This window comes from Cetorhinus maximus, chromosome 6 (assembly GCF_964194155.1).
Source record: "Cetorhinus maximus chromosome 6, sCetMax3.hap1.1, whole genome shotgun sequence".
Classification (NCBI taxonomy): domain Eukaryota; kingdom Metazoa; phylum Chordata; class Chondrichthyes; order Lamniformes; family Cetorhinidae; genus Cetorhinus; species Cetorhinus maximus.
Genome location: NC_135884.1, coordinates 142,757,370 through 142,771,514, shown reverse-complemented (window position 1 = coordinate 142,771,514; position 14,145 = coordinate 142,757,370). Strand labels below are relative to the sequence as shown.

The following is a 14,145-nucleotide window of genomic DNA, read 5'->3' as shown; positions in this document are numbered from 1 at the left end:
ACTCTTCACCACTCAACTCTCCTCCTTGGTGACAGTCACATTCTTTTTCAGAATCTCTGTCTTTACAGCGCACCTAAAATCGCATCCTCGATCCTCCATCCTCCATCCTTGCTGCTGACTCTAGGCTCGTTTATATCCCCCCCCTCCACACACTCCACCCACAAACCCCTCCACTCCCCCCCAGCTTCCAGGTGTCAGTTGTGGCTCAGTAGGTAACACTCTTGCCTCTGAATCAGAAAGTTGTGGGTTCACTGTTCTCCTATCTATGAACCCACGGGTAATTTATTCTGGGAAAAGCCGACAGACAAATAATAATGACAGACATTTTAAATGTCATCAGCATTTGGTGCCAAGAACATAACAGTAACTTATATTTCAAAACTACTTCTGAAGTGCAAGAGGATGTCTCACATGTCTAACGTTTTGAGGAAAAACATAACGATTAGCCGCTCCCCCACAGACAACGCCCCCACTGTTCTGGATCATTCAGGCACTCAACCCCCTCCAGTCCCAGTTCATAGAGCCGCTGCAACCTGTCCAACTCTTCGTCCTTTTTTCAGCAGCACTCATTCCTGCAATGCTCACAGTTCATACTGCCATTCTTCTGTATCTCCACTTCACTCTTTCTCCCTCTCCAGCCTGGTTGAGCATCCACTCCTGCTAGTGAATTTGCTGTGTTTTTTTTTAGTGCCCTGTACATTCTGCTGGGCTTCGAGGTTTTGTGGCACAGAGGGTAGCACCCCTGCCTCTGAGCCAGAAGCTCCAGGTTCAACTCTCACTCCAGGACTTGATTTCCAAGGAAGATGCATTCAAAACATGGCCAAACAGGTTGAGGATCAACTCGTAACTCCTTCCAACACATGCCAACGGCAGGTGGTAAAAGCGGGAGAGATTCCTGGTCAGACATGGGATGGAAAGAAAACTGGAGCCTCTACCATCACTGTCCATAGCTCCAGGTTACAATATGTATGTAGAAGTTCATGTTGCCACAGCAACTCAGACTCCCTGAATGAACTGCATTACAGCACCACCACATAATGCCGGAACTGTGTTTACTCGAAAACTAGAAAACCAACTGAAAGGACAAGAAGCAATTAAGGTTAAAAGTAAGAGTGTATTTTTCTATAAAATGATAAAATAAATCAAGGAGTAATAATTGACTGATAGCAAACTTGTGGCTCAGTGGGTAGCACTCTTGCCTGAGAGTCAGAATGTTGTGGGTTCATCCCCCACTCCAGCACAAAGTCCACACGGGCACCTCAGTGGAGTCCAGAGGGGAGTTTAAAAAGCTTGCAGAGCTTAGGAGGAAGGGACAATTGAGAGATGTAAGAAACCCCATAACTTAGATGTCTAAGGAAAATGGGACTACAGTAGGAAATTTTGTGATGAGTTTTGAGTTCTGCTCAGGCATTATGCAAGGACTAGGAAGAGCATTTAGTGTTTGTGGTATATATAAGTAATACGTTTTAATTAGAAATAAGCAATTTCTTTTCTCAGAACCTTTTTCTCAGAGTGGGCGATGGCTAATTCAATCAATACGATCCAGACTCTGTAGACTCCTGAAACAAATCATCACGAAGAGAGGATCCATTTTACACCAATCAATAAATGACTTCAGAGCTGAACACATATTACATTCCTTGAATTTATTTATTCCGTAATATTGAGCAACAGATGTGTTTAGAGGGCCTGTTTTAAAATATATCCTTTTAAAATTGTAACGACTTCTCTTTTAGTCATTGGGAAACATCTGATTGTTAAAAGCTCGCATGCTCTTTAGCTGTGTGTATTCCTGAACATCGCGGAGATATCCATGACCTCTTTCCCAGTCCTGGTGTTGATCCCAGCTTTCAAACCCAGCGGGAAAGATCAATGCCAGCTGGGGCTCTGTTGTGGTTTGCTGTGAGCGGCTGTTCCGTGCCCAAAATGGGTTGAGTTGGCTGCCTTCTACGCTGTAAGGTTCAGCACTGCAAAGTTTTTCTAAGTGGAAGCAATCTAATAAGAATTTTTTTTTTTTCAGAACATGACTTATAGTAATCAGACAGCATGCCAGCTCCTCACTAACCTGGTGATACTAAATGTGAACACCTTAGTCAATGGCGAGGCCTACATTCTGTACAGTTCGATAACTCCCACGTGAGTGAAACATCTTCGCTACTCTCTGCCACATCCCATCTATGCTTTACACAACGAATTCCAGTCTGTTATTTAAAAATTCATGCTTAATCTTGTACAGTTTTCACCCCTTCCTCCTTGTGAGTACAGCTTCCCAGGTGCCAGTTCAAGTAACCATTCTTCTCGTGTGGGCCCAGACATTGAGTGTCCTCAACCTGGCCAATTATCACTGCCAAGCTTGATCGTGTCCACGTTCAGTTCCAGCAGGAGGTCATGGGATCCAGGGGAGCTGAGGCCAGGGTTGTCATATGAGGAGCGATTGGGTTCACTAGGCCTGTAGTCATTAGAAGTCTTAGAAGAATGAGAGGGGATCTCATTGAAACATACAAAATTCTGACAGGGCTGGACAGACTGGATGCAGGGATGATGTTTCCTCAGGTGGGGGGGGATCTAGAACAAGGGGTCACAGTCACGGGATACAGGGTAGGCCATTTAGGACTGAGATGATGAGAAACTTCTTCACTCAGGGGGTGGTGAATCTGTGGAATTCTCTACCACAGAAGGCTGTGGAGGCCAAATCACTGAATATATTTAAGAAGGGAATAGATAGATTTCTAGACTCTAAAAGCATCAAGGAGTATGGGGAGAATGCGGGAGTATGAAGATAGAGGATCAGCCATGGTCATAATGAATGGTGGAGCAGGCTTGAAGGGCCGAATGACCTACCTCTGCTCCTAGTTTCTGTAGTTCTATCACAGCGCCCCCACCTGGCTGAGTTCAGCTACTGCAGGATTGATGTTTGGCAGTGGGGGTGGTGCCGGGATGTTGGAGAGAGCCCCCTGGCACAGTTCCCCTCTGCATCATTAAGGGGAGCCAATGATCACTTTCCCTTCTTTTGACAGGAAAAATCAGAGGACGAGACAAGACATTTTCTTGCACTTCCTCGTGGTTGGTTTTGGAGTGCCTTTGGCAGAGGTCAGGCATTAGGATGCCCACCTGCCCTCTCAGCCAATGTTGATGTGTGGTAACAATTGAATCAGTCAGTAAATGACTGTGGTGTTTTTTGCTTATTGCTATGGTGTAGCAATCAATGGTGACTAAAAGTACCTCTTTATTACTGCTGTAAATGGCAATTCATCCAAGTCCTGCCCAGCCCTGTCTCACCACCCATTTATGCGTTAAATACAGGAAACAAAGCATTGAATAGTTTGTGTTTAGCACCAAGGTGATTACGTCAGGCCAGGTGATTCAAATGTTTTCAGTAAATATTTAACCGATGACAATGTTTCCTGATGAGATGGTGATAAGATTTTTTTTCTTTATTCTTTCATGGGATGAGGGCAAGGTAAGCATTTGTTGCTCATCCCTAATTGTCCTTGAACTGAGTGGCTGACTAGGCCATTCCAGAGTGCAGTTAAGAGTCAACCACATATGAAAGCAGAATTGCTGGATCTGGTTCTGAGGAATGAGGTGGGTCAAGTGGATAAAGTGTCAATAAGGGCACATTTAGGGGACAGTAATCATAGTACCATAAAGTTTAGATTAGCTAGGGAAAAGAGCAAGGAACAATCCAGAGTAAAAATAATTCATGAGAGGAGGGTCAACTTCAATGGGATGAGAACAGATCTGGCACAAGTGATCAAAGATTGGCCGGCAAAGCTGTAATGGAAAGTGGGCTGCCTTTAAAGAGGAAGTGGTTTGGGTACAGTCGAGACATATTCCCATTAGAGAATAAGTAGGACAGAGCACCCTGGTTGACATAAGAGATAGAGAGTAAGATGAAGCAGAAAAGGGGTGCCTGAAGTTGATAATACAAGAGAGAATCAGGCTGAATATAGAAAGTTCAGAGTGGAAGTGTAAGAAGAAATAAAGGAAGCAAACAGAGAGTATGAGAAGAGACTGGCAGCTAACATAAAGGGGATCCAAAAGTCCTCTACATGCAGATAAATAGTAAAAGGGTAGTAGGAGGAGGGCTGGAGCCTATAAGGGGCCAAAAAGGGGATTTACGCATGGAGACAGAGGGCATAGCTGTGGTAATAAATGAATACTTTGCACCTGTCTTTACCAAGGAAGAAAATGCTGTCCAAGTCCTAGTGAATGAGGAGATATTTGACACACTGGAAGGGCTAAAAATTGATTAAGAGGAAGTTTCATAAATGCTGGCTGTATTTAAGGTTGATAAGTCACCAGGTCTGAATGAGGTGCATCCAAGGATACTGAGGGAAGTGAGGTTGGAAATTGGGAAGGCACTGGCTATAATCTTCCATTCCACCTTAGATATGGGGATGGTCGAGGACTGGAGATTTGCAAATGTCACTCCTAAACTACAGGCCAGTCAGTTTAACATCGGTGTTGGGAAAGCTTTAAGAAATGGAAATCTGAGGAAAAAATGAACAGTCACTTGGACAAATGCCGATTAATTTACGAAAGCCAGAACACAGATGTTAAAGGAAAATCCTGTTTAACTAACTTGACTGAGTTTTTTGATGAAGTAAAAGAGATAGTTGATGAGGGTAATGTGGTTGGTGTGGTTTACATGGACTCTCAAGATGCATTTGCTAAAGTGCTACATAACAGGCTTGTCAGCAAAGGTAAAGTCCATGGAATAAGAGGGACTGTGGCAGCATTGGTATGAGGTAGGCTGAGTGACAGGAACCAGAGCAGTGGTAAACAGTTGAGGAAGGTATATAGTGGGATTCCCCAGGGACCCACTGCTTTTCTTGATCTATATTAATGATCTAGACGTTGGTGTGCAGGGCACAATTTAAAAATTTGCAAATGGCACAAAACTTGGCAGTATTGTAAACTGTGAGGATGATGGCTTCAAGAGGACATAGACAAGCTGGAATGGGCAGACAGGTAGCAAATGAAATTTAATGCAGAAAAGTGTGAAGTGGTACAATTTGGTAGGAGGAATGAGGAAAGAAAATTTGAAATAAAGGACACAATTCTAAGAGAGGTGCAGAAGCAGAAGGACCTAGGGTATATGTGTATAAATTGTCGAAAGTTGCAGGGCAGGTTGAGAAAGCATTTAATAAGGCATACAGGAATTTGGGCTTTATAAATAGAGGCACAGAATACAAAAGCTAGGAAGTTATTGTGAACCATTATTAAATGCTGGTTCGACCACACCTGGAGTATTGTGTCCAATTCTGGACACCACACTTTAGGAAGGATGTGAAGGCTTTGGAGAGGGTGCAGAAAAGATTCATGAGGACGGTTCCAAGGATGAGGGACTTCAGTTTCTGGATAGATTGGGAAAACTGGGGCTATTCACATTAGAGAAGAGAAGGTTGGAGGAGTTTTGATAGAGGTGCTCAAAACCATGAGGGGTCTGGACAGAGTAGATAGGAAGAAACTGTTCCCGTTGGCGGAAGGGTCAATAAGCAGAGGGTATGGCTAAAGAAGGTGTATGGCTAAAGAACCAAACACAACATGAGGAATAACTTTTTTATGCTGTGTGGTTAGGATCTGAAATGTCTGCCTGAGGGTGAACATAAGAACATAAGAAATAGGAGTGGAGTAGTCCATTTGGCCCCTTGAGCCATCGCATCCAGTCAATAGGATCATGGCTGATCTGATTGAGGCCTTAACTCCGCTTTCCTACCTGTCCCCTACAATCCTTGACTGTTTTGTCGATCAAAAATCTGTCTAACCAGCTTTGTATACATTCGGTGACCCAACCTCCAATGCACATGGGGCAGGGAGAATTCCAAAACAATAATGCCCTCTGAGAGAAGAAATTCCTCCTCATCCCCCTGTTAAATGAGAGACCCCTTATTTTGAAACTGTGCCCCCTAGTTCTAGATTCCCCCTGAGGGAAAACATCCTCTCAGCGTCTATATTGTGGTGGAGGCAGATTTAAAATTGGCTATCAAAAAGGAATCGGATAATTATCTGAAGGGAATAAAATTGCTGGGCTAAAGGGAAAGGGCGGAGGAGTGGGACTAGCTGGGTTTCTCCTGCAGAGAACCAGCACAGACATGATGGGCCGAATGAACTCCCTCTGTGCTGTAACAGTTCTATGATTATACAATTCTATGCCTTTAAAGGATGTCCTTGTGTAACAGCCATATAATACAAGGGCTCAAGACAATGACACATCCAGGCGTAGTGTCTAGTGAACCAGATCAAATTACAGGCGAGGTGCTGAATCAGCTCTACACAATGAGAGAGCTAACAGCAAGGCAGCTGTAGAATTAGGTCAATTTTCAGTGGTTTCAATTTTCCTTTATTTTGGAGTGGATTTATCTTTTTATCTCCCATGTCAGTGAAGAACAGGCCGTCATCTGTCTTATTAAATGCAAGACCACTGACCGTCTTCTCCTGCAAGTGCATATTCTCCAGAAGCTCCTCCACCTTGCTGACGTGCTATTAAATCACACACATACCAAGCTGGGCCATTTTGACTTTGGGTGACAGCACAAAACGTGAGATTTTGGATCAGCATCTCTCCGGAGTGTCAGAGGTGTATAACGGGCGGGTGATGCAGTCTCACCTGTGTGACGCACTCGCCCAAAGACACGATCTCCCCACGTGGTTGTTACTGCTCAGCCAGTGGGGAAAGAAAGTCACCGATGAGTGTCTGTGCCACCAACAGAAGTGTACAACCTGTGGAATATAAAACGTTGCACTCACTTAATGGTTAACTGCAGTGCAGAATAACTTTTGAAAGGGCAAATATGCAACTCCTTGACTAATCTGTGCAGCTAGTCAAGCAATACAAAAGTGTTTGTTCCTTTCCATAAAATATGTGAATCATGGACTAGACTAGTCTTGTTGCAAGATCAATGACATTTTACTAACTCTTAGCACCATGCCAAGGTACAGGACATCTTTTCGTTTTATCACGAGTGGCAAACAACAGGTTAAAGATTGTGTGGGCCGCAGGTTCATGATCGGGACTAGGAAAGGCGCTGGTTTATCATGTCCCTATCCCCAACTAATTGCAGCGCTGCAACCTTTACACCAGATAAGATCAGATGACTCAACACTGACCAGGATTCAAAACCAGGAGCCTCCCTGTCTGTGTGAGTTGACATTGAAAAGTACACATCACAACTGAAGAATAGACCCCTGTTATTATTGCTGAGAGCACAGAAAGAGATATTTGTCATGGTATTGCAGCTCCAATGGCAAGTACCGATGGGTGCAGCTCCACAATCTGTTCCAATCTGCACCTGGTCAATTGAGAACAGGAAGATATTGTAAACATGTCCGAAAATAAAAACCCAAAAGTGCTGGCAAAACTCAGCAGGTCTGGCAGCATCTGTGGAGAGAGAAACAGAGTTAACACTTCGAGTCCAATATGATTCTTCTTCGGACTCTTCTTCTTCTTCAGTTCCAAAGAAGAGTCATATTTGACTCGAGACGCTAACTCTTGTTTCTCTCTTCACAAATGCTGCCAGACCTGCTGAGTGTTTTCCAGCACTTTTCAGTTTTTATTTCCGATCTCCAGCGTCTGTAGCACTTTGCTTTTAAGTAAGAAGTCCTATCCGCACAGAAACTCAAGGAAACTTGTTGTATCTTCATGGAATGCAGATACAGTGCTGTTTCACGAAGATCGAAATTCTGATCTAATATTCTCACTCCCCTGTTGAAATTCCTCCATGGCTTTGCCCCACCTATCTCTGTAACCTCCTCCAGCTTTATTACCCTCTTAGATCTCTGCACTCTTCAAGGTCTCTCACACATCCTCCATTCCCCGTGCCCCCCAGTTGGCCGTCTTCAGTTTTCCAGAATCTAAACACTGGAGCTCCTAAACTTCTCTCTGACTGTCCTCCTTCTTTAAGACTCTCCCTTAATATCTATCTCTTTAATGAAGCTTTTAGTCACCCATCCTAATATCACTTTCTTCACCCCGGTGTCAATTCTTGACTCCTGTGAAGCGCCTTGGTGCACTTTATTACATTAAAAGTGCTATATAAATGAAAGTGGTTGTTGTTGTCATTTTAGAATGTGGAATTCACACATTGGCCCCGAGCTTCCATTCCGTGAGGGCTCATACCCTGGGGGTACCCCAGAGATGCGCTGGGAGAGCCCCGGAAGCCCCCATGCAAGGACTGCGTGGAAATTTTCCGGGAAGTTTAAAATTCCAATGGGCAATTCCCCAGCAAACTCCGACTTAAATCGAAGACTTTGCGTGATTCTGATTCTCTTGGCAGAATAGCTACCCAGGAATAGTTAGAAGGATTAAAACCTACTTCTAACTCCTGGTTAACTATGGTACTTACGTCCCCCCCAAGCCACCACTGGACTTTCCGACTACCATCTGACTACCCTCCGACTACCCTCCCACCCCACCCCGACTATCCTCCTGACCTTCTCAACTGTCAGAGCTGGGACAATTAAGCTTACTCGTTTGACAGCAGCTAGTGCTGTAAAAAGGGAGCATGGTTTTACTTCCCCTGATGCTGCTGCTCAGCACTGGAAGGCCTCGGGTATCAGGGATGCTCACATTTCTCACCAGGCCCGGGTCAGGAGTGCGGGCAATAAATGTGCTCCCGACCTGGGTAAGTGAAAAGGAGCGGAGTGGCGATCCGACTGTGACTGCCATTCCTCGGATGTTCTGGGCCACTGCTTCTTGCAAGGCAATCTGGATGATCAGAAAAGTCCTTCGGTGGAGCTTATCATGTAGAATTCTGTGACCAATAATAAGCCCTAAACCCGGTTAGTAGCATCCATTTCATACCACGCAAGGGGTGTGCTGAGCAATTGGACTTTTTAACCAATAACTTCTGAGTTCTGCCAGTCAGGTGGCATCACTAAGCTGGTACCTGCATGTAAATCTAATGATCTTATACTCCCATGGGAGTCAGAGTCAAGGCCATGACACTGTCTTAACAGTGAATACACTTCAAAAGAACTTCTTTGGCTGTAAAATACCTCAGACCATAAGACATAGGAGCAGAAGTAGGCCATTCGGCCCATCAAGTCTACTCCGCCATTCAATGAGATCATGGCTGATCTGATAATCCTCAACTCCACTTTCCTGCCTTTTCCTCATACCCCTTGATTCCCTTACTGATTAAAAATCTGTCTATCTCAGCCTTGAATATACTTAACGACCCAGCCTCTACAGCCCTCTGCGATAAAGAATTCCACAGGTTGACTACCCTCTGAGAGAAGAAATTCCTCCTCATCTCTGTTTTAAATGGGTGCCCCCTTACTCTGAGATTATGCCCTCTGGTCCTAGACTCTCCCACAAGGGGAAACAACCTCTCAGCATCTACCCTGTCAAGCCCCCTAAGAATCTTATATGTTTCAATAAGGTTGCCTCTCATTCTTCTAAACTCCAATGAGTACCGGCCCAACCTACTCAACCTCTCCACATAAGAAAACCCCTCCATACCTGGGATTAACCTAGTGAACCATCTCTGGACTGCCTCCAATGCCAGTATATCTTTTCTTAAATAAGAGGACCAAAATTGTTAACAGTATTCTAGGTGTGGCCTAACTAGTGCCTTTTATAGTTTTAGCAAGACTTCCCTATTTTTATACTCCATTCCCTTTGAAATAAAGACCAACATTCCATTTGCCTTCCCCATTACCTATTAAACTTTTATGTTAGCTTTTTGGGATTCATGCACAAGGACTCCCAAATCCCTCTGTGCTGCAGCCTTCTGTAGTCTTTCTCCATTTAAATAATATTCAGCTCCTCTATTCTTCCTGCTAAAGTGCATAACCTCACATTTTCCCACATCATATTCCATCTACGCAGTTTTTGCCCACTCACTTAACCTGTCTATATCCCTCTGTAGACTCCTTGTGTAATCCTCACCACTTGCCTTCCCACCTATTTTTGCGTCATATCTTTGGGATATCCTGAAGTAATACCGGGATGTCTTGTGGTTCAGATGGTGGCATTCCTGCCTCTGAGCCAGAAGCTTTGGGTTCAAGTCCCACCCCAGGACTTGTGGACCATGATGTGACCAAGCAGATTGGTAGTCAGTATGGTGATTCTTCTAACCTGCTCATGGCAGGTGGTGTGAGAGGTCAGCCATGCGTGATATGGAGTGGTGCCCTTGAGCTTTAATCACTTGTTTCTCTCTGAAACCGAGTCCCTTGAAGACCATGACTAATTATAGACAGAAATAGCACTGGCAATGTGAATAAATGCAAACTCTTTCGTTCCTGTGTTGCCTTTAAGCTCCTCCACTGCGATTGCAGGAACAATGAATTTACCCTCAAATCTCAAAAACATATTGACAAACGTTCTTGTACCAAAAAGATATTTCTGGGCAAAGAGCCCATTGTTTGAGTTGTGGGTTATGGAGTTCATTTGGCAGCTCTTGGCATACTTTTCAAAAGAATTCTAGCTGCCAGGTCATTCGCAGATGACATGCGTTTGGCAAATAATCTTTTCTGTACTTATGACAGTTACCTGCTTTGTGCTTCCTGACAAACAGTAGAATGGCCGCTTAATCATTCTTTATTTTTCCAGGATGCCTGATCTCTTTTTAAAATTTTAAGAATTTTTAATTCTTCCCTTTTTGTTGCAGTACTAACTACCTCCCGAAACTCTTCTATGTGGATACGAATATAGCAGCATCCCTGGGACAAACAGCCCCGAAGGGACTCGCTTTCAAAAAGGATTCGCAGGCAAGTGTATAGTGATGTATATACGGTGATGGGGGCAAAATCAGCCTACTTTTGACCTGCAGATTAATCTAGCCGACAAATGGTTCCTGGCAAGGAGCAATGTGTAACCGGATGATAATAAGTGCGTTCTTGTGCGCAGTTTCTTGCCATCGAGGATTGCTTAATGAGCTGTTGGGCCCAGCATTTAGATGATCTACATTTTAGCAACTGTGGTTCCCTGCATGTCAACGCTAAATACATGACAAAAATATTGGATGCATTTTGGGATGTCCTGAGGAGGTATTAGAAAGAAAGAAGTTGCATTTATGTAGCGACTTTCACAGGTGGCTGCCTGTCAGAACCTGTGACCTCTGTTGCCGAGATGGTGGCACAGTGGTACTGTCACAGGACTAATAATCCAGAGATTCAAACCAATGCTCTGGGAACATGGGTTCATATGGCAGCTGGTAGAATTTAAATTAAATTAATAAACCTGGAATTGAAAGCTAGTCTCAGTAATGGTGATCATGAAACTATCATCAATTGTTGTAAAAACCCATCTTGTTCACTAATTTCCTTTAGGGGAGGAAATCTGTCGTCCTTACTTGGTCTCGCCTATATGTGACTCCAGACCCCGCAGCAATGTGGTTGACTCTGAAATGGCCTAGCAAGCCGCTCAGTTCAAGGGCAATTAAGGATGGGCAACACATGCTGGCCTTGCCAGTGACGTCCACATCCCACGAAAGAATAAAGAACATATCTTTGCCACTTCTGGTGACCTGCTGTCCTTATGCCTTATCTGCTGATGCAGGTTAAAGGCTGTGAGAACAACCCACAGATCCCAAAATGGCCCAGATTTTGGGTCCTCAGTCTGGGGGAAGGCCCACCGCTGTCCACTTAATTGCCTGATGGGCAGAAGATGCGGCTGTCCTTCCCCCCTCAGCGTCAGCGCGGGTGGCTCGCCACTTTTTCAGGCAGTGCATGAGACACCTACCGAGAACAGAAGATTCTGCCCTAACTGTTCACGCACAAGCCTAACTGACAAATCCCCAACTCCAAAAAAAATCAGGGTTTTTAGTCTTTTTTGTAAATTTCTAATAGCTCCAGTGGCATAATAACTGAGAATTTCACAGCGCACCAGAACATTTTGTAAACCGATAATATTTTTGGAATGAGGGCAAAACAAAACAGAACAGGAAAGTTTTTTTTTTAACTTTTGATTGTGGTGATTAGATGTTGCTGTGAGCTTTAATCAAGTAACCATAGAAGAACACAAAATAAAAAGCAGAGCAGGATTTTATCAGGTTTTGGGCATTAGCATGCCACAATAAGGGGCTATTTGAATCCATAATTGGTTTATTGAAACATCTTCATGGCGGCAGGTTTCGAGTGGTGATGATGACACATAAAACGAGAAATCAGGATTCATAACATAGTTATATAGAGTCATTAAAATAAAAATACGGTATAAAATAATAAAAGGATTGCACAATTATGAACATTTCAGTGTACAAATAATTACAGGATGTTGCAAAATGCAGGTCACCTTAATTTACAGAATAAAAATGAAAGGTCTACTACACTCTGCATTTTGTATTGAACTCCAAGGATCATTTGGTTCAACAATCGAGAACCTGCATTTATCTCACCTCGACCCCACCCCTTGAATCTGCTGAAGGAATGTTTTGTTTAACTACTCCCATTCTTAAGTGTTGCTGTTGAAAGAGACATGTCGAACCTTCTCGTTTTGCACTCATCAGGACACTTCGCAAGAATACCAATATAAGGGGAAAACAACAATTTATACTGTATGTGAAGAGAGTGCTGACTGGCTGGCAAGCAGACTCTGATTGGTAGAGGCATTGCCATGGAGATTGCACCAGTGAATGTACCACTTAGGTTCTATATTACCACACGACTACTTTCATTCTGTTTGAGAATCAAGGAATAGGGCATGAAGGTGGTGAAATAGAAGATCAGCTATGATCTTATTGATTGGCGGAGCACACTTGATGGGCCAAATGGCCTACTCCAACCCTTATTTCATATGTTCTTATCGATTGGGCTCGTCAAACAGCATTATTGTTCAGTGAGGAGAGTAATGTATATTTATAATTCTAAGCTATCTGGCACACAAGCTGTGTCATAAAATATTAAATCAATATTAAATATATGATTCCCTCTCTATACATTTTTTTGTGTATTTCCTCAATGCAGTTCAATAGAGAGATGGTGCAACATCTAAATCTTGCATGGGGAAATTATCATTTTAGTAATTCCAGCTGTTTCCTGAGAAAAATGAGACATGTGGATATGAAAGGTAATGAAGCATAGTAATATGCTGTGGCTCAGGAGTAGCATTCTTGCCTGGGATTTAGGCCTGTGGAAGTTCAAATCCCACTCCAAGCTACCGCTTGAGTGCAGTACTGAAGAAGTGCTGCACTGTCAGAGATGTTGTTTTCAGATGAGGTGCTACACTGCATTCTCAGGCAAATATAACAGGCCCCATGGGTGCTTGTCAGAAGGAGCAGGCAAATCCTTTTTGCTGTCCTGGCCAACATTTATCCTGAAAACATATGAACAGGTCTTTTATTTCATTGCTGTTTGCAGATTGGCTACTGTGTTTGCTACATTACAACTTTACTCCATTGGCTGGAAAGCACTTTGGGACACCCTGAGGTCATGAAAGGCACTACAGAAATGCAGAATCTTTCTTAATGATCATCATAAACAAGTCAAACAAATGCCTGACAGGCACATGAGAGCAGAATTAACTCCCTGATTAGATACAGCAGCCATACAATGTGCCAGTAGTTAGCTGCAAATTACTTTGCGATAGTTTAGCATAATGATGTCACAAGCACTCGTCATTAGGTTTGAATCAATGTCAGAAGGATATACTGACACTCAGCATCTGCACCAACAGCTGCTCGCAGCCCAGATACACACACCTAATTGGACTAAAACTATAAAGTTAACTGTAAAAAGCAGTGATTTCAATGTATCCACAGGGTTTAGCTAACCATTATAAAGCTCCCTCTCTCATCAGCCTCATGGGGTGTGATATTATTTGAACATCGCTATGGTGGCAACCATTCCCCAATCCACTTATTGGCTATTTAAGTTGTGTATCTATGAAATATATTGGCCCCCAGTTCCCTTGTGTTGGTCATAATAGATTAGATCTTGACTTTGTTCGATCATCTAATGTGGGCAATAGCGAGTCAGCTGCCCACTTTACATCCCTCCCCATTGCTACTTCTGTTAACCGGAATGAAAATAAAATCAGGAAAGATATAAATTGGGCTGCATCATCTCACAAAGTCAAGACCTACCCCAATGTGTCTAATACTTTCACCCCTTTTTTCTCAGTTCATTCTGAGAAATCTGTGCTGTGGTGTTATTCAGTAGTTTTTTTTTTGTTGAAGGCCACAATTCCAGGGAATACCC

General features: G+C 43.4%; 1 protein-coding gene across 1 annotated transcript in view; it reads left to right on the top strand.

Moving 5' to 3' along the window:
* LOC144682207 (meckelin-like) overlaps positions 1-14,145 on the top strand; it is a 112,289-nt gene that overhangs the window by 31,159 nt on the left and 66,985 nt on the right. Inside the window, exons 8-9 of the mRNA XM_078544613.1 lie at positions 2,021-2,136; positions 10,617-10,716. Coding sequence (XP_078400739.1) covers positions 2,021-2,136; positions 10,617-10,716 — 216 coding nt within the window. The remainder of the gene's footprint in view (positions 1-2,020; positions 2,137-10,616; positions 10,717-14,145) is intronic.